The sequence below is a fragment of the Tachyglossus aculeatus genome, chromosome 2 (genome assembly GCF_015852505.1).
Source record: "Tachyglossus aculeatus isolate mTacAcu1 chromosome 2, mTacAcu1.pri, whole genome shotgun sequence".
Taxonomy (NCBI): domain Eukaryota; kingdom Metazoa; phylum Chordata; class Mammalia; order Monotremata; family Tachyglossidae; genus Tachyglossus; species Tachyglossus aculeatus.
In genome coordinates, this window is record NC_052067.1 from 99,772,455 (window position 1) to 99,800,313 (window position 27,859).

The following is a 27,859-nucleotide window of genomic DNA, read 5'->3' on the forward strand; positions in this document are numbered from 1 at the left end:
CCTGAGCTCACACAGTAGGCAAGTGGCAGAGTTGGGAGTAGAACCTAGGTCCTTCAGACTCCTACGCCCATCCACTAGGTCACAGTATTCTACACAGAGCAAGTGATCAATAGATATTATTGATTCATTTATTTCCAGGTGGATGAAAGCGGGATTGGGAAGTAGCCACTGGGGTGGTGTGCTTGGGCCAGCCAACTGATCGGTCCAGAAGCTGGTGGTTGACAGTTTCAAGAAATTATAGTATTGTTAAGTGCTTACTATGTGCTAGGCACTTTACTAAGTGCTGGGGTAGATACAAGTAAATCAGGTTGGGCAGTCTCTGTTTTGTTCAGTCTTCATCCCCATTTTACAGATAACAGGCCCAGAGAAGTGAAGTGCCTTGCCCAAGGCCACAGAGCAGACAAGAAGCAGAGCCAGAATTAGAACTCATGACCTTCTGACTCCCAAGCCCCTGCTCTACCCACAATGCCGCGTGGATAGAGAAGCAGCGTGGCTCAGTGGAAAGAGCCCGGGCTTTGGAGTCAGAGGTCATGGGTTCAAATCCCAGCTCCACCAACTGTCAGCTGTGTGACTTTGGGCAAGTCACTTCACTTCTCTGGGCCTCAGTTCCCTCATCTGTAAAATGGGGATGAAGACTGTGAGCCCCACGTGGGACAACCTGATCACCCTGTATCCCCCCAGCGCTTAGAACAGTGCTTTGCACATAGTAAGCGCTTAACAAATACCATCATTATTATTATTACTATTAATGCCATGCTACTCCTCCCCAGTTTCTACCTGGGAAGCTAGCAATGCTCAGTCACTCTGTTCATCCCCAACTTCCCCATCCTACAGTCTGAACCTTCAGGGCCTGAAAGGGGGCTGGGGCAGGAGGGCTGAGGGGAGACAGCAGGGGGATTGGAAAAACACAACCATATCTGTGTTTCTCAGGCCTATGTGGTTTTTACCACTGCCCAAGACAATGCACATAGTTACTAAGGGCTGACCCCTCGCCAACCATGGAAAAAGATGAGTCTCAATTCCCTTCACTGGGACCGGAAAGAGGGTCTGGAAGGGAAGGCCTTTAAGGCTGTGAGCTCTCCCTCCTCCTCTGGGCTCACCAGAGGGCCTCGACTGACCTTTGCCCACTACAGCCATTTGGCAGAGTGAAGGAGGGAAGGTCAGAAAGAGCTCACAGCGTGTACAACATGCTCGGGAGTGTCCGGCCCAAGTGTCGCTCTCCTGCCTGTCCCACAGTTTGACCAACAGAAGGGTGGCTAGGTGGGAGTGTTGGGAGAGTAGCAGTGGTTGGGAACTTAACACTTTACAGCTGAGACCCCAAAGTCAGTTTACTGAGAACAACGAATCAGAAGAATCTTCTTCTGAAATTATTCTTTTTTTCTTAGAAAAAAAGAGAACAGAACAGAACCATTTCCCGACCCAGCCACAGATGCTGTGGCACAGCCTCTCAGGTGGAGAGGGACCCCGGCCTCTCGGGCTGGAGGGTCTAGTCACTCCCCAAATCAACGGGGTTATAGTCCGGGTCATCATCCTCGTCGTCCAGCTCTAGATCGTCCATTTCCTGGAACAGAGACTCGTCCACCTCCACACTGTTGCCTGCTGCAAGACACAAGGAGAACCGCTCCACTGGGTATCTGCCTGCTCCACACAGAGTCTCCCCTCCCCTGCCCTTCAAACCCTTAGTGAAGGCACAACTCCTTCAACTGGCCTTTCCTAACTAAGCCCTCATTTCCTCTTCCCCCATTCCCTTCTGCATCACCCTGGCACTTGGATTTGCACCCTTTATTCACCGCTACCTCCACCCCACAGCACTTAACTACATAGCTGTAATTTATATTGATGTCTGACTCGCTCTCTAGACTGTAAGCTCACTGTAGGCAGGGACTGTGCCTATCAACTCTTATACTGTAGTCTCTCAAGTGCTTATTACAGTGCTTTGCCCACAGTAAGCATTCAATAAATACCACTGACTGGTCCCCCAGATGCTCCTGTGCCAGAGGGGAAGGGGCTAGCTAACCATTCTGCTTTCCCATCAGCCAAAGCAGCACCTTCCCATTGGCTAAAGGGTTTGAGGACAGCCCGCCTGCAGGGTCTCCCATCTGTGGTCTGATGGGAAAGCCCACCAGCCCTGAGACTTTCCAGACCAACTCTGGGGCCTGGCTCCCGAACTTCGACCCATGCAGGGCCTGGCTCCCAAACCCCTCCCCGTGTAAGGAACATGAGCTGCTTGGGAACAAAAACAGCTGAGCGATTTCTCGGGAGGTCCTGGGCCACGGAGACTGCTCTGAAAGGCTTAATGATCAAGTGACAGGACAGTGTATCCACCAGCTCCCTATCTGGGGCAGAGGACCGAGAGGCAGTAAAGCTGTGGGAGAAAGCCCAACTGAATGCTTCTCGATCGGCACTGGCTATAAAAGCCCCTCTCCAGCCCCCCTGGGAAGCCAAAGGGAAAGACAGGACCCAGGGATCAAACCACAGTGAAAAAGAGTTTGGTGTGGTCAGGGTTGGTGGCACTACCAACACCACTGAAGATGGGATGGGGGCACCTCCCAATACCACCAGTTTCTCGCATGTTCCGACAGGCCAGGGGTGGGCTCTCTGAAAAGGAAGGATCTTGTGCTGCTCCATCACCTGGGGTTTTACACTATCTTCACTTTTAAAGCCCTATTAAAATCATACCTCCTCCAGGAAGCCTTCTGTGACTAACTCAGTCTCTCATCTCCCCACACTTTTCTCCCTCCCTTCTCCACTGCCCGTAAACTTGGGTCCGTACCCACTAAGCCCTTTGATACTCACGCCGTCACCTCCACACATAAATACATCTCCTTAAACTCTGTTGCTAACCCCGATCTGTAATTTATTTCAGTGCCTATCTTCCTCATCTATACCATAAGCTCCTTGTGGGCGATGACTGTGTTTACCAACTCTACTGTACTGTTCCCCCAATCCCAGGCTAAGTACAGTGGTCTGCACACGGTAAATACCAATAATGATAAAAGTTTTGCTGGAGATAAAGGCTGAAACAACTTGGGACAGCATTCTACCCAAACACTGAGATTTCTCCCTCTCTCTGAATATCATGCCTTTTCTTTTAGACCCCCGTCATTTCCAAAGATGCACATTCCCTGAACTCCCACCTCCAGCCGCCGTTAAACAGAGCATTTCTGGGGCGCACACTCCGAAATTCTACTTGCAAGAGCTGGGGGCCAATCCCTCCACCTCCAGGGGGGAACCTGTCTTGCCGGCCCAACTGCACCAAAGCTCCGGGACTGTGGCAGGGATGGGGGAGGTCACCGGGGATCAAACGTGAGGCCGAAGGAATCAGTATAGCCCCTTTTTGTCAGGCCGCTCTGACAGACAATTACTCTCCCCCACTTAAGGCCTTACTGAAGGCACATCTCCAAGAGGCCTTCCCTAAGCCACCTTTTCCTTTACTTCCGCTTCTTTCTGCATTGCTCTGACCAGCTCCCTCCCTCCCTCAGAGCCCCAAGGTACTTATATATGTGTCTGTCTCACCCTCTAGACTGTAAGCTCACTGTGGGCAGGGAATGTGTCTGTTATACTGTACTCTTCTGAGTGCTTAGTACAGGGCTCTGCGCACAGTAAGCGCTCAATATAATTGTCTGACTGACTGACTCTGGGATTGGATGAGCCATTTTCCACCTGTAACACCAATTCTCCCAGTCCAGAGAGCTGAGTGTTCATTAAGGACCAATCCTACCCCAATCTCCAGAGAAGGGTAGGACTAGTCTTTACTGAGCACTCAGCTTAAATGTCCAAAGCAGGACGGATGCCTCGTAAGGAGAGGTATCCTAATCTTTCCTAAAGCTCTTGAGCCCTTCTCTATAGGTTACAGTTCTTCTCCCAACCCTATGGAGCCTGAATTTCCATACAACATGGAATCTCGCTACCACTGAAAACCACCAATGTGGCCAGCTTACCTTCCTCTAGGAACTGGATGTCAGAGGTGTCGAGGTTATGATCCGTTTCGAACAACTGCTTCCCTACGAAGGAAATGAACGTAGAAAGGAAAAATTACGCCAGACAAGCCAGCCCCGGGGCCCTCCCCCTCAACTTGCAGGACCCTGATCCCAGGCCAGGTAACGCCACAGCAGGGCCAGCTTCAGCCCTAAATTCCGCCCCAGTTCGGACGTGGAAAGAGCAGGAGCAAGGACCTCGATCCTTCTCCATCCCCCAGGCTGGATGATCTGGGAACTCAGGTCCGCTGGGTCAATTTCACCACCCAAAAAGTGGGGCTAGCCACGCCTGCTCCCCACCTCTGGCCGGGCGGCTCTGAGTACTGACCAGAACACACCAGAAGCATCTCAGCCGCCTCGTTCACGGGGCAGGTGGGTGAGCAGGCAGCAGGGTGTAAGTACAAAGCACCACTAATGTGGCTCAAAATTCCATTTGGACCCTGGACACAAATTTCCAACCAATTCTACTCAATTGTACTGTCCCAGGCGCTTAGTACAGTGCTCTCTTGATTGGACAAGAAGTTGATTCTGGATTGAAGATGACCCCCTACATCTGATGCGCAGAACAGACAGAGCACAGGCATCGTCAACCTTCCCAATAAAGCACAGGATCTCCACTGTTCATTGTGTCCTACCTGCTACTACACCAGCCGAGGGGGTCCCCAGTACACACCCCCAGAAACAAGTATGCACTCTTCTCTCCCATATACACAAGTAGACACACAAACACACAAATATTCCAGGGACACAACCCAGATGCAAACACACACCAACCCATGTACACTTAACACAGACACACATGCATCCCCAGAGATACACACACTCCTTCTCTTCCCCTCTATTTTTAAATGATATTCTTTAACCACTTACTAGGTATCAGGCGCTGCACTACGTGCTGAGGAAGATACAAGAAAATCAGGTTGGATACAGTCCATGTCCCTCTTGGGGTTTACATTCTTAACCCCCATTTCACAGGTGAGGTAACTGAGGCAAAGAAAAGTGAAGTTACTTGCCCAAGGTCATTCAGCAGACAAACGGCGAAGCTGGGGTGAGAATCCAGGTCCTCCTGACCCCCAGGCCCATGCACTATCCACTAGACCATACTGCTTCTCACTCTTCCCCTTCAGGCTAGGATCCTCACTGCTCACCACCTAGCTTCCCCTGGGCCCTCTCCCCCTCAGCAGCAGGGAGGAATCATATTCATATTCTCATTTTCTCTTTCTCATTCTCTTTCTTTCTCACCACCCCCTTTCCACCACCACCCCTGCCCCACCCGCTAAATCCCTCCCCAGTCCTCACGCATGGCTGACACAGGAGGATAAAGAGGGCGCCAGGCCTGGCTCCTTCTGCAGCCACCAGGAAGGTAAAAAACAAAAACCCAGTAGGGCAACGGGTGGGAGGGGAGCAGGGAGAGGGTGCAGTGGGGCGGAGGAGGGCAGGAGCAGAAGGAAAGGTGGAAGGCACATCTGAGAGAAGTCAGAGGGCAGAGCAGGCTGGATGTTCAAGGGCCGAGGAGATCAGGGTAAAAAGCAGGCCCCTCCAATGGCTGCAAATCTTCAAATATCAAATCTCCCACAGCCTTTTCGCTTCTCTGTCCTAAAAAGAACCTGCAGGACCTCGTTGGGGCCAGACTTTCCTTCAGACACGGGAACACCAGGACTAGCTCCATGGTGGAAGGGGGAACGTGTCTCCAAGTCCCCCCAGTTGTGGGGGTGAACACATTTTTTCCTCACAACTATCTGTGCTGGACTCCCAGACCTGTTCACCCTGGGCTCTGGCTGGCTATCAGAGGGGCTGAAAACATAAAATCTGTTCTCTTTGGCCCACTTGTTCTTTGATGCCTGCCTGCTTTTCTGAGACTTTGGTCCACCTGCTCCCCTTCCTTCACCACGGACCCACCGCTCTTCACCTCACACTGCTGGCACCCTGTTTTAGGTGCCGTCTATCTTTGTGGCACAGATCTGCTCGGGTGGATGCGATAACTGGGATCCCCTTTTGGCGGTGGCGGGGAGGTGACCGTTGTGGGCAGCCGTGCCCTGCTAGTGGATTCTAATCCCGGCTCTCCCACTTGTCTTATGTGTGGCCCTGGGCAAGTCACTTCACTTCTCTGTGCTTCAGTTTCCTCACCTGGGGATTAAGACAGTGAGCTCAATGTGGGACAGGGACCGTGTCCAACCTGATTAGCCTGTATCTAATATATATATATATATATATATATATATATATATATACACACACACACACATAGATAGATGTAGATGTATCTATAGACACACACACACACATATATATATATTATATAATATATATTGCCAACTTGTACTTCCCAAGCACTTAGTACAGTGCTCTGCACACTGTAAGCACTCAATAAATATAACTCAATGAATCTACCCCAGCACTTAGTATAACGCTTGGCACATAGGACTTCACAAATACCATTAAAAAAAGAAAAAAAAACCTTGCCGGCCCCCAACCCCCATCCCCAGCTATCAAGAAAAATCCCATCTCTGCACTCACTGGGAGTGCTGATGGACAATGGACTGGTACAATTCCTCCCCAGAGCCTTTCCTGTCTCGGGCCCATGCCCTCCAAGACTCCCAAGCCTACCGCTCAGTTTGTTTTTTCCAGCTTGCTCTTCCTCCTTCATCCTTTTCCTCTTTATCTCCAAAAGCTCTGCATCAAACTTCGCCTTCCAGCTGAGGAAGTTCTCAATTGTGACGGGGGTGCCGTGGAAACATTGCTGAAAACACAGAACGGACAGTGGCAACCTGGTGGCAAAGCCCCCCGCCTTTCTCCTCCCCACACAGCTGAGGCACCGGGGAGGGAGAGAGTCTAGCCTCTCTAGAGCCAACTTCACATCCCAACTCCTGAGGGAGGCTTTCCAACTCAGCTCCCGTGCCTCCGCTGGCCTAGGTGTGAAGAACGCCTCAGCGATGGCTGCTCAGGCACTCCCGGGGGGCTGAGGAGGGAGGGTTGTGATCTGTTCCTGGAGGCGGGAGCAGAGGAAATCTGCGTGGGTCTGTGGGTACAAATCGGGGAGATTTCTTAGGGGCTGCCTGGGAAGACATTTCCAGGGACTCAATCTGCCTTTTCACCGGGAGGCTTTGAAGACCTTGCAAAAACATTTCATCACGGCCTGTTCCCCGGCTTCATCTGCAAATGAAGGGCTTTCCGCAATGAATAAATCAAAATGGACACCGACTGACATGAGCATGTGGGTAATCCTACATCCGAACGTCCTTCCCAGAACCTGACCCCTTAACAGATTACCAAACAGTCTTCCCCCTGGACCTGGTCCTAAATTGCCCAGACCCCACCCAAGCCCCTTGAGGGCCCGCTTTGCTGTTGATGGCACACCTGGGCAGAAGAAAACCACACACTCACCTTTTCTGCTTCTTCTGCTTCTTTTTCTTTCTGTTTCAATTCTTCTTCTCGTCTGTTTTTTATCTGATCGACTATCTCATTCAACTTCTCTTGGACCGCGGACACCAACGTGAAGATCATCACCGTGCCCAGATTTTCTTCTGCCTGAGTCACGGAAAAAGCACATTTCTCACCCCACACCCCAAGACACACCAGGTACCATACACTTCAACACAATCGATCCCTTACGTTGGGCACTCCAAAAAGGCTGGGACTCTGTCTTTTGGGGAAGCAGTGTGGCCTAATGGGGAGAGCACAGGACTGAAAGTCAGAGGACCTGGGTACTAATCCTGGCCCCGCCACTTGTCTGCTGTGTGACCTTAGGCAAGTCATTTAATTTCTCTGTGCCTCAGTTTCCTCATCTGTAAAATGGGGATTAAATACTGGTTCTCCCTCCCCCTTAGACTGTGAGCCCCATGAGGGGCAGAGACTGACCTGACTACTCCAGTGCTTAGCACATAGTAAGCGCACAGCAGATGCCACAGTTATTATTTCTATCGCACAAAACTGTCTCAACCGACCAGCAGCCCTTAGCAGTTACATTTTTGTACTCATCTTCATGCAAATACAAGAAGTAGCACAACCTAGAGCCAGGAGAGTCACTCTGTGGTGCCCTGCACTGACCTGAGCCAATCAGGCAGATGGATTAAGATTTAATAATAATAATAATAATATTTGTGGGTTTTGTTAGGCACTATGTGCCAAGCACTGTATTAAGGGCTGGGGTAGATACAAGATCAAGTCCCACAGTCTAAGTAGGAGGGAGAACAGGAATCGAATTCCCATTTTGCATATGAGGGAACTGAGGCACAGAAGTGACTTGCCCAAGGACTCACAGCAGACAAGTAGCAGAGCTGGGATTAGATCCCAGGTCCTCTGATTCCCAGGCCCAGGCTCTTTCCACTTGGCCACACTGTGGACAGGTAGCTGGAGAAGAAGCTCCTCAGCCATCATCATCATCAATCGTATTTATTGAGCGCTTACTGTGTGCAGAGCACTGTACTAAGTGCTTGGGAAGTACAAGTTGGCAACATATAGAGACAGTCCCTACCCAACAGTGGGCTCGCAGTGTAAAAGGGGGAGACATCTTGAAGGCGAGAGGCTGCAAGCTGTGTGACTGGGAGAAGAGGACACAGGGACAGCTCGTGCTGAGACCCAAAATGGACACAGGACCCAGAGAGGGGTAGAGAGGATCCTGGATTAGGGTTAGGACACCCTAGAGGACTCTGCAGGACCAAGCCTCCTGCTCCTGATGGGGGATGCTGAGAGACCCTGGAACACACCAAGGGAAGAGGGAGAAGGACCAGAGGATCATGAGCCCCTGAATGCCTACAGAGAAGTCCAGAGAGTCCTAGGGGAAAAAGTACCAGATCCAAGGAATGGCAGTTTGAACTGGAATTGTTTTCACTGTTACCAAATTAAGAAGCCATTAAACACTGTCAAGATCTGTTGTAGGGGCTGGGGGAGAATCTCTGGGAGACGGGACATGTGGGAAGGAGTGCTTCCTTCTGAGAGCTTCCTGCAGCCAGTCTCGGAAGAGGGTGGCAAACTAGTCACAGGTGACCTTTACATCTTTGGGAAGACACCTGGGCTTCAGCAGTGACAGGATGTGCAGGGACTCGGGGAGAACCGAGCAGTGTAAGCGGATTGTCGGCAGGAATATGCCTGTTTATTGTTGTAGTATACTCTCCGAAGCACTTAGTATAGTGCTCTGCAAACAGAACTCAATAAATATGACTGAATGAATGAACGTCCCCAAAACCATTTGTCAAGAACAGGAGAACTAGAGGGATTTAGGACCAGCAGAGGCTGACCAGGGTCTGGACACTCCTAAATAATAATGATGGCATTAGTTAATGCTTACTATGTGCCAGGCACTGTAGTAAAGTGACTCTGGGGGCTCTTTCATCTGGGATGTAGGGCTGCAAAACAGCATACTGGACACAGTATAAACCTTATTAAAATCACGCTTTGTCCAAGAGGCCTTCCCCCACTAAGCCTTCATTTCCTCTCTTCCTTCTCCCTTCTGCAGAGCCCTTACACTTGGATTTGCACCCTTTATTCACCCCTTCCTCAGCTCCACAGTGTTGATGCATATATCTGTAAATTTATTTTAATGTCCGTCTCCCCCTCTAGACTCTAAGGTTCTTGTGGACAGGGAACAACATCTACCAACTCTGTTTTAATGTACTCTCCCAAGTGCTTAGTTCAGTGCTATGCAAACAGTAAGCACTCAACAAATACGACTGATGGACTGATCAGTATAGAGCTTGGCTCATATTAAGCACTTAGCAAAACACAATCATTATTACATATTTAAATTGCGGGTATAATCTCTAGACCGTAAGCTCACTTTGGGCAGGGAATGTGTCTAGCAATTCTGTATTACTGCACTCTTCCAAGTGCTTAGTACAGTGCTTTGTGCACAGTAGGCACTCAATAAATACCATTGATTGATTGGTGATCTGTATCTAACCTGTCTCCCCCACTGGTCCTTGAGGGCAGGGACCACTTTTTTCGGGTCCACTGTATTCTCCCAAGTGGTCAATACAGGCCTCAAAGAACTCTGAGTGACCATCTTAGGTTGTGAGCCTCCTGAGTACCGGGGACCATGTCTAATTTCCACCGGTGTGTTCTTGCTCAGCATTCAGTACAGTGCTCTGCACACAGTAGGCATTTAATAAATACTGTGAGTACTACTACTGATCGGGTGTGTCCACCCGAAGGCTCGCTCACCTGCCTGGTTCTGCTGCTGGCTAACTGCTCCGCTCCGCAGCTGACTCATCGCCTCCTGCCAACTACGTTTCTGCCATACTCCACTCGACGCCCCAGCCCCTCCTCGGCCAGTGCCCCCGGTGCCCTCTCCAGTCCTGCCCACTCAGATGCCACCCTTGTCCTTCTGGAACACAGGGTTGACATACTAGTCATCAAGAGGCAATTTTTTTTCCAGTTGAATTGAGCACCTCTAGATCATCATCATCAATGGAATTTATTGAGTGCTTACTATGTGCAGAGCACTGTACTAGGCGCTAGGAGGAGTTCAATACAACAGAGTTAGCAGACACGCTCCCTGCCCCCAAACTTACAGTTTAGTAAGGGAGACAACCATTAAGGTAAATAAATCATTTGTAACATATATTTTTAAAGATATGTACATAAGTGCTGTGGGTTTGACTGTTGAGGATCGGGTGAATATCAAGTGCCCAAAGGTCAGAGACCCAAATACAGATGACATGGAAGGGATAGGGGAAAGAGGGTTTAATCAAGGAAGGTCTTGGAGGAGATGCGACCTTAATAAGGCTTTGAAGGTGGGGAGAGTGGTGGTCGGGCATATAAGGAGGGGGAGGGAGCTCCAGGCTAAGAGGATGTGGGAAATGGGTCCGTGGTGACGTAGACAAGATTGGAGCACACCAATGTCCCCTGGAAAACCCCCTCTGATCCATGAATAAACACCCTTAATTCATTCATTCAATCATATTTACTGAGCGCTTACTGTGTGCAGAGCACTGTACTAAGCGCTTGGGAAATAACTGATTGTCAAGTTTTTCAGAAGAAACACCTCACAGCTGAGCTTCCGGAAAACAGTACCCCTGGACTCCTCTCGACCCCAGAAAACATGCCTTAGGTGCTCTGAAACCCTCTTCCTCTTTCCTACCTGGAGTTCCAGTAACTTCAAGATGTCTGAGATGTCATTATCTTCAAGGTTCTCCTGGGAGAATATCTCATAATGAGGAGCCTCATCTGGATACTTTTCTCCATAGGTAAACTTAAGGGCTGTCTGTACGGCTGAGAGAAAAAAGGCAGGCATCATTACGTTTGCTTTTGAAACAGACCATACACACTCTGCGTCATCCCCGCACACCCCTGCCGAGGAAAAGGTCCCACCTCGTGAAAACAGAGGGACAAAATCCCGGTCACAGCTGTTTGAACGGTGGGAGGCTTTGACTGTTCTGGCCGGCAGAGGAGAGGAGTCCAGGAACTAAGCAGTTATTGTTGATTTCACTGAATTTGCCCTGTTCCTTCCGGTTACTGCCCTGTTTGTCTGCTTTCAGCTCTTGGACCCCTCCTCTGCGGCAAAGAAAATCATCCATGAGAACTGCCATCTTCCCTCCCTCCCACCATCACTGAAGGCCCCTGCTCCCAGTATATTCCATGCCCTCCCTGGCCCACGACAGCCAGCCCCGCGGTCTTCCCAGGAACTGTCACAGGCTGTCTTCTGCACCACCAAGGTGACCCAAATCCATCCTGCCTTCCACCACCCCCTAAGGAAAGAGCAGCACAAGGCCTCCACAAAGGTCAGGAACACTAGTGGCTACTGTAGAGGTTCGTGTGGCTCCGAAGGTGCACTGAACTCTGAATCCTGAGGAGCCTGAAATTCTGCCCCTCTAGCCACAACACCCTACAGATTTTGTTTTTATTTGTGAATTTATCTGTGTTGCGTTTTAATATTCTTTCATTCCTGATGTGTCTGTCTCCCAATCCCTCTCCCCACTCACCCTCTTATACTGTGAGCCCCCATGAGGGCCATGTTTACTTCCCTGTTTATTTTGTCCCAGCACTTGTTACAGTGCTTTGCACACAATAAAAGTCTAATATCTAGGATTACTTCTATTACCAATCCCCAAGAGCTGCATGCAATGCTGGGCCCAAAGTACCAAAAAGAATAAAATACAGACTTTAATTCCAATACCTCGAGAGACAGCTCAAAATGGGAGGAAAGGCTTAGCACACAATGTGGAGAGTGAACCGGCACGGCCCTCTCATCCATGGCTCTACCCAAATCCTTTGGGATTTTGGCCGTGATTCCCAGAGCTCCCCCCTCCACTGGAGGAAATAACAATAATAACAATAATTAATAATAATATATAATGAAGAAGTGTGACTGGCTATTACGTTGAATCATCTTGGTGGAGTGGGAGTCTTGGTGTGGAAATGGTTGATCAACACACAGCCTTAGTCACATCAACCAGCCCGATCAGGCGGAGGGAACTAATAGTAATAATAATAATAATAATAACAACAATAATAATAATAATAATAATAAGTGTGACCGGCTGTTGGGTTGAATCTGTCCCTTCATCCTGGTGGGGTGGGAGTCTTGGTGGAAACGGCTGATCAACACACAGCCTTAGCCTCATCAGGCGGAGAGAACCCAGCCGAGGGGATCTGCCCTGCCTCCCGGCTCAGACACAGGTTGGCTCTCTGGGGCCCAGGACGACTCATTCAAAACCCGAGGTAGAGGGTTTCCCACAGATCCCTCTATCCCATACTGAGACAGCGAGGGTTCTCTGGGCAGTGATTGCCTTTTGTCACCACCCCATTGTCTGGTTAAAAACAAACAAACTTGGGGTGTCTTTCATTTGCCTAGATCGGTTCAGTTCTGGGTCCCCTTCTCTTCTCCACTCCCTTGGGGGAACTCATTCGCTTACATGGATTCAACAACTGTTTCTACGCGGTTGATTCCTAAACCTAGTTCTCCAGTCCCGACTTCTCTCCTTCTGCACAGTCTCATATTTCCTCCCGCCTTCAGGACACCTCGACTTGGATGTCTCCCCGACACCTCAAACTTAACATGCCCAAAACAAAAGTCCTCATATTCCCTCCCAAACCCTGTCCTCCCCAATTTTCCTTTCCTAACACCATACACAACACCCATCCCTTTTTTCTCACAAGCCTGTAATGATGGCTTGAGTCATCTCTCTCATTCAACCCACGTATTCAATCCATCACTAAATCCTGTCGGTTTCAATTTCACATCATTAAAACCCATCCTTTTTTTCTCCATCCTAACTGCTACCACGTTAATCCAAGCAATTAGCCTACCCTGCCCTGACTACTGTACCAGCCTCCTTGCTGACCTCCCTGCCTCCTTTCTCTCCCCACTCCAGTCCATAGTTCACTCTCCTGCCCAGACGATTTTCCCACCAAAACATTCAGTCCATGTGTCCCCACGCCTCAGGATCCTCCAGGGGTTTCTCTTCCACCTCCGCATCAAACAGAAACTTCTTAAAAATTGGCTTTAAATAACCCGATCACCTTGCCCCCTTCTACCCTACTTCTCTGATTTCCTACAGTGTGGCTCAGTGGAAAGAGCCTGGGCTTGGGAGTCAGAGGTCATGGGTTCAAATCCCAGCTCCGCCAATTGTCGGCTGTGTGACTTTGGGCAAGTCACTTCCCTTCTCTGGGCCTCAGTTCCCTCATCTGGAAAATGGGGATAAAAGCTGTGAGCCCCCCGTGGGACCACCTGATCACCTTGTAACCTCCCCAGCGCTTAGAACAGTGCTTTGCACATAGTAAGCGCTTAACAAATACCAACATTATTATAGAGAAGCAGAGTGGCTCAGTGGAAAGAGCCCGGGCTTGGGAGTCAGAGGTCTTGGGTTCAAATCCCGGCTCCGCCAATTGTCGGCTGTGTGACTTTGGGCAAGTCACTTCCCTTCTCTGGGCCTCAGTTCCCTCATCTGTAAAATGGGGATTAAAACTGTGAGCCTCCCGAGGGACAACCTGATCACCTTGTAACCTCCCCAGCGCTTAGAACAGTGCTTTGCACATAGTAAGCGCTTAATAAAATGCCATTATTATCCAGCGCTTAGAACAGTGCTTTGCACATAGTAAGCGCTTAATAAATGCCATTATTATTATTATTATTATTACTACAACCCAGCCTGTAGCACACTTCGCTCCTCTAATGCCAGTGGATTCATTGTACCTTGACCTCATCTACCTAGCCGCCACCCTCTCGCCCACGTCCTGCTTCTGGCCTGGATCACTCTCCAACTTCACATCCAACAGACGATCACTCTCCCCACCTTCAAAAGCCTTACCGAAGGCACATCTCCTCCGAAAGGCCTGCCCCAACTGGGCCCTTATTTCTTCTCCCACTCCCTTCTGCATCACTCTTGCACTGGGATTTGCACTCTCTATTCCCCACCCCCTTGAGGCTCACAGCACTTATGGACATAGCTGTAATTGATGAGAAGCAGTGTTGCCTAGTGGAAACAGCACGGGCGTGGGAGCCAGAGGACCTGGGTTCTAATCTCAGCTCCGCCACTTGCCGGCTGTGCCTCTGACACTTCTAGACCACCCCCTTCTCCCTGAAATTTTATCCAACCTTGGATTCACTGACACTGTCCTCTCTTGGTTCTCCTCCTAGCTCTCTGACCGCTCCTTTTCAGTCTCCTTTTCTTGGGGAGGCAGAGGAGAAAAAGGAGCAAGAAGCAGCATGGCTCGGTGGCAAGCGCATGGGCTTGGGAGTCGGAGGACACGGGTCCTAACCCCGACTCTGCCACTTGTCTGCTGTGTGACCTTAGGCAAGTCACTTAACTTTTCTGTGCCTCAGGTACCTCATCTATAAAACGGGGGATTAAGACTGTGAGTCCAAAGTGGGACAGGGACTGTGTCCTACCTGACTACCTTGTATCCACTCCAGCACTCGGAGCAGCGCTTGACACAGCAACTACTTAACAAATATCATGATTATTTTTAGGGGTCCCTCAAAGTTCATTTCTAGATCCCCTTTATTCTCCCTCTACACCTGCTCCCTTGGAGAACTCATTTGCTCTCATGGCTTCAATTCCCATCTCTATGCAGGTGACTCCTAAACTCTATCTCCAGCCCTGACCTCTCTCCTTCCTGCAATCTTGCATTTCTTCCTGCCTTCAAGACACAGCTATATGGATGTTCCCCTGACATCTCAAATTAAACATGCCCCAAACTGAATTCCTTATCTTCCCACCCAAACCCTGCCCTCCCACTGTTTCTCCTATCACTGTAGACAACACCACTAGCCTCCCCACCTCCCAAGCCCATAACCCTGGTGTTGTCCTCACTCCTTTCTCTCATTCCACCCATGCATTCAATCTGTCACCAGATCCTGTTGGTTCTGCTTTCGTGACATTGCTGAAATCCGCCCTCTCCATCCACACTGCTACCAAGTATTTGCCCTATCCCGCCCTGACTACTGCCTCTGCCTCCTTGCTGACCTCCTTGCCTCCAGTCTCTCCACACTCCAATCCATACTTCACTCTGCTGCACAAATCATTTATCAACAAAATCGCTCAGTTCGTATTCCCCCACTCAAGATGGATGGGCAGCCACCTCCACATCAAATAGAAACTCCTTACCATTTGCTTTAATGGTGCTCTACACACAGTATGTGGCCAATAAATACGACTGATTAATCGATTAGCTATCTCTCCCTGTGTCTGACTAACCACCGTACCCTGTGAGCCCCAGGAGGCTAGCACCAGAGAGATTGTCAGGGCCACTAAAACACATCTCTGCCGTAGAGAAGGTGGCTAGGAACCCAGAGGGAATGGAAACAATAAGGCTGCAGCTTCTCTCCTATCCCCTTCCTATCTCCCAACCTTGCCACTGTGGCACGGGTGGGCTTGGGGATCAAAGATGGACTTGTCTCCTCTTTAAGGGCCACGTATTCATTTATTCATTCAATAGTATTTATTGAGCACTTACTGTGTGCAAAGCACTGTACTAAGAGCTCTTCCTCCCTGCCCCGCCTCCCCCGAGCCCCACCAGTTCACGGTGGGACAGAGGATTTCCGAAGTGATTTAGCAGCGAGCTGCCGGGGTATCAGCATGGCTTACGGAGACAGCACAGGCCTGGGAGCCAAGAGGACATGAGGACTAATCCCAGCTCTGCCCCTTGTCAGTTGTGTGACCTTGGGCAAGTCACTTTAACTTCTCTGTGCCTCAGTTACCTCATCTGTAAAATGGGGATTAAGACTGTGAGACCCTTGTAGGACAACCCGATTACCTTTCATCTACCCCGGCGCTTAAAACAGTGCTTGGCACGAAGTAAGCGTTTAAAAAATACCATAATTACTATTATTAAAACAAGGAACTGAACCACTTCCCACTCAATCAAGGGTACCTATTAAGCAATTATTGTGGGCACAGCACTGCATTAAGTACTTGAAAGAGTGCAATCCACTGGCAGTCACAATCTCTGCCCTCAAGGAGCTTCCAGTCTAGCTGTCCCCAGCCTGGAGTCCTGTGGAAGTGGATTTATAAAGCACTTACTTTCATCATTCTCTCCAGCTTCAGAGGTCACAGTGATGGTAAAGCTGGTTGGGTTTTCAGACAGCACTGTAAGATGAAGATACACATCATGAGAATTTCCCCAAAGCAGAGCTCTCGATAAATCATTTGACTGTATTATTCAATCGGTCAATCAATGATAATTCCTGCGTGCTTACTGTGTTCAGAGCACTGTATTAAGTGTTTGGAAGAATGCACTACAACAGAATTGGCAGACCTATTCCCTGCCCACAAGGAGCTTATAGTCTAGAGGGGGAAACAGACTTTAAAATATATTACGGCTGGCTAAGGACATAAGTGTTGAGGTGTTTGGGGTGGGGTGAATACCAAGTGCTCTCTCACGGTTCATGTAGCTTCCATAACTGGTAATCCTGATATCACCCTTGACTCCTCCCTCTTTCAAACCTCATATATTCAGCCCATCACCCTAAACCTGTTGGCTTTTCCTCTACATTGCCAGAATCCACCCTTTCCTCTTCATCCAAACTGCAACCACGCTGGTCCAGACAGCTTGACTACTGCATCAGCCTCCTTGCTGGCCTTCCTGCCTCCAGCCTTTCTAGTCCATACTTCTCTGCTGCCTGAATCATTCTTCTAAAACATCATTCTGTGCAAACTTCCCTTTGCCTCAAAAACTTCCAATTCTTTTACGGTATTTGCTAAGTGCTTATGAAACATTATTCTAAGCATTGGGGTAGGTTCACATTAATTAGGTCAGACACAGTCCCTGTCCCGCATGGCGTTCACAGTTTAAGTATGAGGGAGAGCAGGTATCCCCATTTTACAGTCCTCTCCATCCCAACTGCTTCCATGTTAATCCAGGGTCACGCACCAAGCAAGTGGCAGAGCCAGGATTAGAACCCAGGTCTTGCTGACTCTCAGGCCCAAGCTCTTTCCACTACACCACACTGCTTCTCCACATCCCTTGCCACCTCATGCAGAAACTCCTGACCAGCAGCTCTCTTTAATAATGATAATAAATTATGGTATTTGTTAAGCGCTTACTATGTGCCCAGCACTGTTCTAAGCGCTGGGGTAAAAACAAGATAATCAGGTTGTCCCACATGGGGCTCACAGTCTTATTCTCCATTTTACAGATGAGGTAACTGAGGCACAGAGAAGTTAAGTGATTTGCCCGAGGTCACACAGCAGACAAGTGGCGGAGCCGGGATTAGAACTCGCGACCTCTGACTCTCAAGCCCTTGCTCTTTCCACTAAGCCGTGCTGCTTCTCATTCCATCCAACATATCCTTTGCTCTTTTGCTACGCCCCCAATCTGCATGCTTTGTTCCTCTCAAGCCACAACCTATTGGGAAGGTTATCACTCTTTCAGTCATATCCTTGATCTCTTGCTCACCGACTTTCCTCCTACCTGTCACTCCCTCTCCGTTCACCTCAGACAGATCACTCCTCTACCTATCTACAAAAACATCTCCTCCAGGAGGTCTTTCCTGATTAGTCTCTCGTCTCTCTACTCTATAGCCACCTCCAACTGCCACTTCAGCATTTCTGAGACAACTAAGCCTTTGGAAAGTCACACCTCTCACTGGAGCACTCCTGTACAGTTCCTTATTCTCTAGTCCACCTGTCATTTAAAGTGCCTATTGCACTCTCCCAAGCATTTAGTACAGTGTTCCGCAAACAGTAGCTGCTATTGCTCCATCGGTGGTATTTACTGAGTGCTTACAGTGTGCAATCAATGGCATTTATTGAGCGCTTACTATGTGCAAAACACTGCACCGCACTGCACGCTTGGGAGAATACAGCAGAGCCGGTAGAAACATGCTCTGCCCACAATGAACTATCCAACCTTGGCTTCACAAACTCCGTCCTCTCCTGGTTCTCCTCATCTCTCTGGTTGTTCATTCTCAGTCTCTTTTGCAGGCTCCTCCTCCCCCTCCCATCCCCTTACTGTGGGGGTTCCCCAAGGTTCAGTTCTTGGTCCCCTTCTGTTCTCGATCTACACGCACTCCCTTGGTGACCTCATTCGCTCCCACGGCTTCAACTATCATCTCTACGCTGATGACACCCAGATCTACATCTCTGTCCCTGTTCTCTCTCCCTCCCTCCAGGTTCGCATCTCCTCCTGCCTTCAGGACATCTCCAGCTGGATGTCTGCCCACCACCTAAAACTCAACATGTCCAAGACTGAACTCCTTGTCTTCCCTCCCAAACCCTGCCCTCTCCCTGACTTTCCCATCACTGTGGACGGTACTACCATCCTTCCTGTCTCACAAGCCCGCAAGCTTGGTGTCATTCTCGACTCCGCTCTCTCGTTCACCCCTCACATCCAAGCCGTCACCAAAACCTGCCGGTCTCAGCTCCACAGCATTGCCAAGATCCGCCCTTTCCCCTCCATCCAAACTGCTACCCTGCTCGTTCAAGCTCTCATCCTATCCCATCTGGACTACTGTATCAGCCTTCTCTCTGATCTCCCATCCTCGTGTCTCTCCCCACTTCAATCCATACTTCATGCTGCTGCCCAGATTGTCTTTGTCCAGAAACGCTCTGGGCATGTTACTCCCCTCCTCAAAAATCTCCAGTGGCTACCAATCAACCTACACATCAGGCAGAAACTCCTCACCCTCGGCTTCAAGGCTGTCCATCACCTTGCTCCCTTCTACCTCACCTCCCTTCCCTCCTTCTCCAGCCCAGCCCGCACCCTCCGCTCCTCTGCCGCTAATCTCCTCACCGTGCCTCGCTCTCACCTGTCCCACCATCGACCCCCGGCCCACGTCATCCCCCTGGCCTGAGATGCCCTCCCTCCCCACATCCGCCAAGCTAGCTCTCTTCTTCCCTTCAAGGCCTACTGAGAGCTCACCTCCTCCAAGAGGCCTTCCCAGACTGAGCCCCCTCCTTCCTCTCCCCCTCGTCCTCCTCTCCATCCCCTCCGCCTTACCTCCTTCCCCTCCCCACAGCACCTGAATATATGTATATATGTTTGTACGTATTTATTACCCTATTTATTTATTTATTTTACTTGTACATATTTATTCTACTTATTTTATTTTGTTAATATGTTTTGTTTTGTTCTCTGTCTCCCCCTTCTAGACTGTGAGCCCACTGTTGGGAAGGGACTGTCTCTATATGTTGCCAACTTGAACTTCTCAAGCGCTTAGTACAGTGCTCTGCACACAGTAAGCGCTCAATAAATACGATTGAATGAATGAACTTACAGTCCAGAAGGGGGGGGACACACGAACATGAACAGAAGAAAATTACAGGCATAACACTGATTCTGCATTTCACAATGGCCTGGGCACAGCTGGTACTCCTTAGGCAACACTAAGTCCAGGGCCTTTAATTTTGAATTTAGAACCCCTACAAACTCATGGGAATTATGTTTAATGCTGTGGTGAAGCCTAGTCCCTGGAAACCCACAACAACAGAGCCAGTCCCAACAAGTAGTGGCATCCCATTAAAAACCTTTGAGGGGAACAGATCCTTTTATCCTGTCCCTTTCCTGCAGCCACATCTGAAGCTGCAACAAGAAACCAGAAGGTCAGTGCTCAGTCATCCCTCACTCTGACAGATGCTTGTATCCACCCCAGCGCTTAGTACAGTGCTTGGCATATAGTAAGCGCTTAACAAATACCATAATTATTGTTATAACCTGCGCCAAACAGTGCCTCAGGAACTACCTGGAAGCCAGCAGTGACATGGGCAGGGACCATGTGCTCTCTGTAGACCGTGAGCCCACTATTGGGTAGGGACTGTCTCTATATGTTGCCAACTTGTACTTCCCAAGCGCTTAGTACAGTGCTCTGCGCACAGTAAGCACTCAATAAATACAATCGAATGAATGAATGAATGAATGGTTCATTCTGCAAGATCATCTTAAATGATGTACAAGTTAGTCGTAACTATTGGGCGCTTACTGTGTGCAGTTCGCTTGGGAGAGTAAAATATAACACACACGCATTTCCTACCCACACCTATCTTCTGGTCTAGAGGGGGAGGCAGACATTAATATAAATAAATGACAGATATGGGCATAAGTGCTGCGTGGCTGGGAGGGCGGAGAAATAAAGGGAGCAAGTCAGGGCAATGTTAGGGAAGGCAATGTTGGAGGAGATGTGCCTTCAATCAACCAATGGGCCAACATGGAGAAAACTGGGTCTCAAAGCCAGCACAAGCAGGGTGGATAAGGACAGAAGTGGGGGACTAGCTGGGTAAATCAATCAATCGTATTTATTGAACGCTTACTGTGTGCAGAGCGCTGTACTAAGCGCTTGGAAAGTACAAGTTGGCAACATATAGAGACGGTCCCTACCCAACAGTGGGCTCACAGTCTAAAAGAAAATGGGTAAATGTGTGGCTCTTATGGGGGGTCAGTGTACCCTCCAGCTGGGCTTACACTTCTCGATCAAAAGAAGACCCATAATACTAATATCCTCGAAGGGTAGAGAGTAGTCTGGCCCAGTTAGGACCAGGAGCGGTGCGGCATGGACTACTAATTCAGGAAGGCATCCCACAACCTCTCGAATCTCCTCGTATCGCCAGCATGCACAGCTTCGTGGATCAATAAACCGTGAGCGATGCCCCTTCGGGTCAACCCCGTGACTCTTGCGGCCCAGAAGTCCCCGTGATATTGACACCAGATGCCCTCTAAGGTGTAAACTCTTTGTGAGTAGTTATCGTGCCTAACTCTACTGTACGCTCCCAAGTGTTTATGAGAAGCAGTGTGGCCTAGTGGCAAGAGCGAGGGCTTGGAAGTGGCCTTTGATCCTGGTTCTGCTACTTGCCCGTTGGGTGACCTTAGGCAAGTCACTTCAATTCCCCACGCCTCAGTTGCCTCAAATGCAAAATGGGGATTAAGACTGTTAGTCCCATGTGGGGCAGGGACTGGGTCCAACCTTGTACCTTATATCGACCCCAGGGCTTAGAAGAGTGTTTGGCACATAGTAAGCACTTAAATACTATCATTCTTATTATTACGGTGCTCTGCACGTAGTAAGTGCTCAATAAACACTACTGACTGCTGGCTTGGAGGAATTCTGTGATGGTTGCAATTTCTGGGCACCCAGCCTCAGAGTTGGGGACGGAGCAACCCACACGCCCAACTTCCTTTCCAGTGGCCCAGTACTGATCGCTTGCCTGTGAATTTTTCTCCGAAGCTGTACTGGACGGATGCACTGGGGGGAATCCGGGCAGACGATGGACCCCGGGGTGAGGGGACCGGGGCTGCTGGACGCAGTGTGGCCCAGGGGATAGAGCACGGCCCTGGGAGTCGGAAGGACCCGGATTCTGATCCCAGCTCCGCCACGTGTCTGCTGTGCGACTTGGGGCAACTCACTTCACTTCTCTGGGCCTCAGTCCCCTCATCTGTAGAATGGGGATTAAAACTGCGAACCCCATGCGGGGCAACCTCATTACCTTGTATCTACCCCAGTGCTTGGAACAGTGCTTGGCACATAGTATGCTTTATAAATACCATTATTATTACGCATTATAGTAAGCAATTAAAAATACCCTAATTATAATAATAATAATGATGGACTTTATTAAGCCCTATGTGCAAAGCACTGTTCTAAGCGCTGGGGTAGTTACATGGTGATGATCAGGTTGTCCTACGGGAGGCTCACAGTCTTAATCCCCATTTTACAGATGAGGTAACTGAGGCACAAAGAAGTTAAGTGACTTGCTCAAAGTCACACAGCTGACAATTGGCGGAGCTGGGATTTGAACCCATGACCTCTGGCTCCAAAGCCCGTGCTCTTTCCACTGAGCCACGCTGCTTCTCCATAATAATAATGATTTATTAAGCATTTATTAAGCACTTACTATGTGCAAAGCCTGTTCTAAGAGCTGGGAGGTTACAAGGTGATCAGGTTATTAGGAGCCCCCACAGGGGGCTCACAGTCTTAATCCCCATTTTACAGACGAGGTAACTGAGGCACAGAGAAGTTAAGTGACTTGCCCAAAGTCACACAGCTGACAACTGGCAGAGCCGGGATTTGAACCCATGACCTCTGACTCCAAAGCCCGTGCTCTTTCCAGAGCCATGCAAATACCATTATTATTACTATAGTAAGCACTCACAAGTACCCTAATCATTATTACAGTAAACACTTAAAAATACCCTATTATTATTGTGAGCGCTTAACAAATACCATAGCAATAATAATAATGGTATTTATTAAGTGCTTACTATGTGTCAGGCACTGTGCTAAGCACTGGGGTGGGTACAGGCAAAAGGGGTTGGTCATGGTCCCTGTCCCGCATAGGGCTCACAGTCTCAATCCCCATTTTACAGATGAGGGAATTGAGTCCCAGAGAATAATAATAATAATGATGATGGTACTTGTTAAGCACTTACTATGTGTCAGGCACTGTACTAAGTACTGAGGTGGGTACGGGCAAATCGGGTTGGTTAAAGCCCCTGTTGCGCTTAGGGCTCACATTCTCAATCCCCATTTTACAGATGAGGGAATTGAGGCCCACAAAATAATAATAATGACGATGATGGTATCTGTTAAGCGCTTACTATGTGCCAAGCACTGCTCTAAGCACTGGGGCAGGGGGCTACAAAGTAATCAGGTTGTCCCTCGTGGGGTTCACAGTCTTGAGCCCCACTTTTACAGATGAGGTTGCTGAGGCACAGAGAAGTTAAGTGGCTTACCCAAAGTCACACAGCAGACAAGTGGTAGAGCTGAGATGAGAAACCAGGACTTTCTAACTGCCAGGCCCGTGTTCTAGCCACTAGGCCACACTGCTTCTCTAGGCCGGCGCACAGGACAGCGCTTGATATAATAAAAAATAATGGCATTTGTGAAGCGCTTACTATGTACCAAACACTGTTCTAAGCCCGGATCAGGTTGTCCCACGTGGGGCTCACAGTCTTCCTCCCCATTTGCCAGATGAGGGAACTGAGGCCTAGAGAAGTGAAGTGACTTGCCCAAAGCCACAGAACGAACAAGTGGCAGCGCCGGCATTAGAACCCAGGACTTTCTGACTCCCATGCCCTTGCTCTAGCCACTAGGCCATGCTGCTCCTCCATCCCAGCGCACAGAACAGTCCTTGATATAATCATCAATAATAATGGCATTTGTTAAGCTCTTACTATGCGCCAAGCACTGTTCTAAGCACTGAGGGGCGGGGGCGTGCTACAAAGTAATCAGGTTGTCCCACGTGGGGCTCACAGTCTTGATCCCCATTTTACAGATGAAGGAACTGAGGCCCAGGAGTGTAGTGACTTGCCCGAAGCCATTCAATCGTATTTATTGAGCGCTTACTGTGTGCAGAGCACTGTACTAAGCTCTTGGGAAGTACAAGCTGGCAACATATAGAGACGGTCCCTACCCCACAGGCGGGCTCACAGTCTAGAAGGGGGAGACGGACGACAAAACAAAACATGTGGACAGGCGTCAAGTCGTCAGAATAAACAGAAGTAAAGCTAGATGCCCATCATTAATAAAATAAATAGAACAGTAAATATGTACAAGTAAAATAAATAGGGCAATAAATCTGTACAAACATATATACAGGTGCTGTGGGGAGGGGAAGGACGTAGGGCAGAGGGGGTGAGGAGGAGGAGAGGAAAGACTGTGAGCCCACTGTTGGGTAGGGACTGTCTCTATATGTTGCCAATTTGTACTTCCCAAGCGCTTAGTACAGTGCTCTGCACACAGTAAGCGCTCAATAAATACGATTGATGATGATGAAAAAGGGGGCTCAATCTGACAGACAAGTGGTGGAGCCGGGATTAGAACCCAGGCTCTTCTGACTCCCAAGCCCTTGCTCTAGCCACTAAGCCACGCTGCTTCTCCACCCCAGTAACAGAACAGTGTTTGATATAATAATAAACAATAATGGCATTTGTTAAGCGCCTACTATGTGCCGAGCACTGTTCTAAGCACTGGGGGGGCTACAATAATAATAGTAATAATAATAATAATAATGGCATTTATTAAGCACTTACTATGTGCAAAGCACTGTTCTAAGCGCTGGAGCACTGTTCTAAAGGTTGTCCTTCGTGGGGCTCACAGTCTTCATCCCCAATCCCGGCTCCGCCAATTGTCAGCGGTGTGACTTTGGGCAAGTCACTTCACTTCTCTGGGCCTCAGTTCCCTCATCTGTAAAATGGGGATTAAGACTGTGAGCCCTACGTGGGACAACCTGATCACCTTGTAACCACCCCAGCGCTTAGAACAGTGATTCGCACATAGTAAGCGCTTAATAAATGCCATTAAAAAAAAACAAACAGTGCTTTGAACATAGTAAGCGCTTAATAAACGCCACCCTTATTAGTACAGTGCTCTGCACACAGTAAGTGCTCAATAAATACGACTGAATGGATTAACAGTGCTTGGCACAGAGTAAGCGCTTAGCAAATGCTAGGATTATTAGCCTTGACCCATAGGAAGCGCTTCCCAAAGATGACTACAATTGTTATTAATAATAGTGTGGCTCAATGGAAACAGCACGGGCTTTGGAGTCAAGGGTCATGGGTTCAAATCCCGGACCCGCCAACTGTCAGCTGTGTCACTTCACTTCTCTGGGCCTCAGTGACCTCATCTGTAAAATGGGGATGAAGACTGTGAGCCCCCCGTGGGACAACCTGATCACCCTGTAACCACCCCAGCGATTAGAACAGTACTTTGCACATAGTAAGCGCTTAATAAACGCCACCATTATGTGATGCCAATTTGTACTTCCCAAGCGCTTAGTACAGTGCTCTGCACATAGTAAGCGCTCAATAAATACGATTGATTGATTGATTGATTGATAGTACAGTGTTCTGCACACAGTAAGCGCTCAATAAATACGACTGAATGAATGAACGTCAGCAAATGCTAGGATTATTAGCCTTGACCCGTAGGAAGCGCTTCCCAAAGATGACTACGATTGTTATTAATAATAGCGTGGCTCAGTGGAAACAGCCCGGGCTTTGGAGTCAAGGGTCACGGGTTCTATATTGCATATAGAATCGATATGTACAAGTAAAATAAATAAACAGAGTTCAATCGTATTTACTGAGCGCTTACTGTGTGCAGGGCACTGTACTAAGCGCTTGGGAAGTCCAAGTTGGCAACATATAGAGACAGTCCCTACCCAACAGCGGGCTCACAGTCTAAAAGGGGGAGACAGAGAACAAAACCAAGCAAACTAACAAAATAAAATACATAGAATAGATATGTACAAGTAAAATAGAGTTCAATAAATCGTATTTATTGAGCGCTTACTGTGTGCAGGGCACTGTACTACGCGCTTGGGAAGTCCAAGTTGGCAACATATAGAGACGGTCCCTACCCAACAGCGGGCTCACAGTCTAGAAGGGGGAGACAGGGAACAAAACCATGCATACTAACAAAATAAAATAAATAGAATAGATATGCACAAGTAAAATAGAGTTCAATCAATCGTATTTACTGAGCGCTTACTGTGTGCAGAGCACTGTACTAAGCGCTTGGGAAGTCCAAGTTGGCAACATCTAGAGACGGTCCCTACCCAACGGCGGGCTCACAGTCTAGAAGGGGGAGACAGACAACAAAACCAAGCATACTAACAAAATAAAATAAATAGAATCGATATGTACAAGTAAAATAAATAGAGTTCAATCAATCGTATTTATTGAGCACTTACTGTGTGCAGAGCACTGTACTAAGCGCTTGGGAAGTCCAAGTTGGCAACATATAGAGATGGTCCCTGCCCAACAGCGGGCTCACAGTCTAGAAGGGAGAGACAGAGAACAGAACCAAGCATACTAACAAAATAAAATCAATAGAATCGATATGTACAAGTAAAATAAATAGAGTAATAAATATGTACAAACATATATACAGGAAGACTGTGAGCCCCCCGTGGGACAACCTGATGACCTTGCAACCGCCCCAGCGCTCGGAACAGTGCTTTGCACAGAGGAAGCGCTTAACAAATAGCATCATCATTATTATTATTAATGAATGATAATAATACTAATAGTAAAGGTGACGTCAGAGGGAAGGGGGCCGACGGCACCTGTGAAGGAGTCAGGGTAGATGGACTGCAGGGCCTCCAGCTCGTTGCGCTGCTCCTCGCTGTAGTCGGTCATGGCGGTGACCCCGACCTTTGACCCCCGGCCCGCCTGGGCCCGCCAACGCGCATGCGCGCCCCGCTCCCGCTCCGCAGCTCCGACATCCACTCCTTCTGTCTGGCCTCCGCCCCCCCTCCCCACCACCGCCCGCTCCGCGGCTCTGACATCCACTCCTTCTGTCTGGCCGCCGGCAGGAACCACGTGGGACGGACTCGGCCCGCCCATTTGGCTGGCCATTTCTGGGCCGGTCCGCCAGGGGCCGGCAGGGGGCGACAGAGGCTGCCTCGGCGAGGAACGGGAACGATTCGTTGGATAGATTGTATATTTTATATTGCATATAAAAATTGGATAGATTGTATATTTTACGTTGCATATATAAATTGTATAGATTGTATATTTTATATTGCATGTATAAATTGTATATATTGTATATTTTATATTGCATAGATGAATTGTATATACTGTGTATATGTTGAATATTTTATATTCCACATATAAATTGTATATATTGTATTTATATTGCATATTGTATATTGCATATATGAATTGTATATATTGTGTATATATTGTATATTTTATATTGCATGTATATTGCATATTTTATATTGCATGTATAAATTGTATGTATGGTATATATATTGTATATTTTATATTGCGTATATGAATTGTATATATTGTATATTTTATATTGCATATATATTGTATTTATATTGTACATTTTATATTGCATATATAAATTGCATGTATTGTATATATAGTATATTGCATATATAGATTGTATGTATTGTATATGTGTTTTATATTGCATGTATAAATTGTATGTGTTGTATATGTGTTTTATATTGTGTATATAAATTGTATGTATTGTGTACGTATTTTATATTGCATATATAAATTGTATGTATTGTTTATATATTGTATATTTAATATTCTATTTCTAAATTGTATATATTGTATATTTTATATTGCATATATGGATTGTATATATTGTATATATTGTATGTTTCATATTGCATATATAAATTGTATATATTGTATATTTTATTTTGCAAATATAAATTGTATATATTGTGCATATATTGTGTATATATTGTATATTTTATATTGCATATATAAATTGTATGTGATACATATATGAATTGCATATTTTATATTGCATATATAAATTGTATATGATGTATATGTATATTGTATATTTTATATTGCATATATAAATTGTATATGTTGTATATATGTTGTATATTTTATATTGCATATATAAATTGTATATATTGTATATTGTATATATAGTATATTCCTGTATATATGTATATGTGTTTGTGCATATTTATTACTCTATTTATTTTACTTGTACATATTTATTCTATTTATTTTATTTTGTTAATATG

General features: G+C 47.8%; 1 protein-coding gene across 2 annotated transcripts; it reads right to left on the minus strand.

The window, feature by feature from the left end:
• Positions 1-1,312: 1,312 nt before the first annotated feature.
• RWDD1 (RWD domain containing 1) lies at positions 1,313-26,499 on the minus strand. 2 transcript variants are annotated; one of them, XM_038740161.1, is made up of 7 exons: positions 26,417-26,499; positions 16,439-16,504; positions 11,056-11,186; positions 7,362-7,505; positions 6,585-6,717; positions 3,942-4,004; positions 1,313-1,599 (listed from the first exon to the last, which is right to left on the minus strand). In XM_038740161.1, exons 1-7 carry the CDS (start codon positions 26,487-26,489, stop codon positions 1,487-1,489), a joined length of 723 nt encoding a protein of 240 aa, XP_038596089.1. In that variant the 5' UTR covers positions 26,490-26,499; the 3' UTR covers positions 1,313-1,486. The 2 variants fall into 2 exon arrangements, with proteins under 2 accessions (XP_038596089.1, XP_038596095.1); XM_038740167.1 differs by lacking the exon at positions 26,417-26,499 and adding an exon at positions 11,286-11,468 and having other exon boundaries at positions 16,439-16,488.
• Between the last annotated feature and the right edge of the window lie 1,360 nt (positions 26,500-27,859).

Excerpts from the sequence above, each read along its gene's own strand:
- RWDD1 (XM_038740161.1), bottom strand. The coding sequence starts at position 26,489 with ATGACCGACTACAGCGAGGAGCAGCGCAACGAGCTGGAGGCCCTGCAG. Across the intron at positions 16,505-26,416 it reads CTACCCTGACTCCTTCACAG|TGCTGTCTGAAAACCCAACC; the intron begins GTGCCGTCGGCC and ends TTCATCTTACAG. Across the intron at positions 7,506-11,055 it reads TGAAGTTACTGGAACTCCAG|GCAGAAGAAAATCTGGGCAC; the intron begins GTAGGAAAGAGG and ends TCCGTGACTCAG.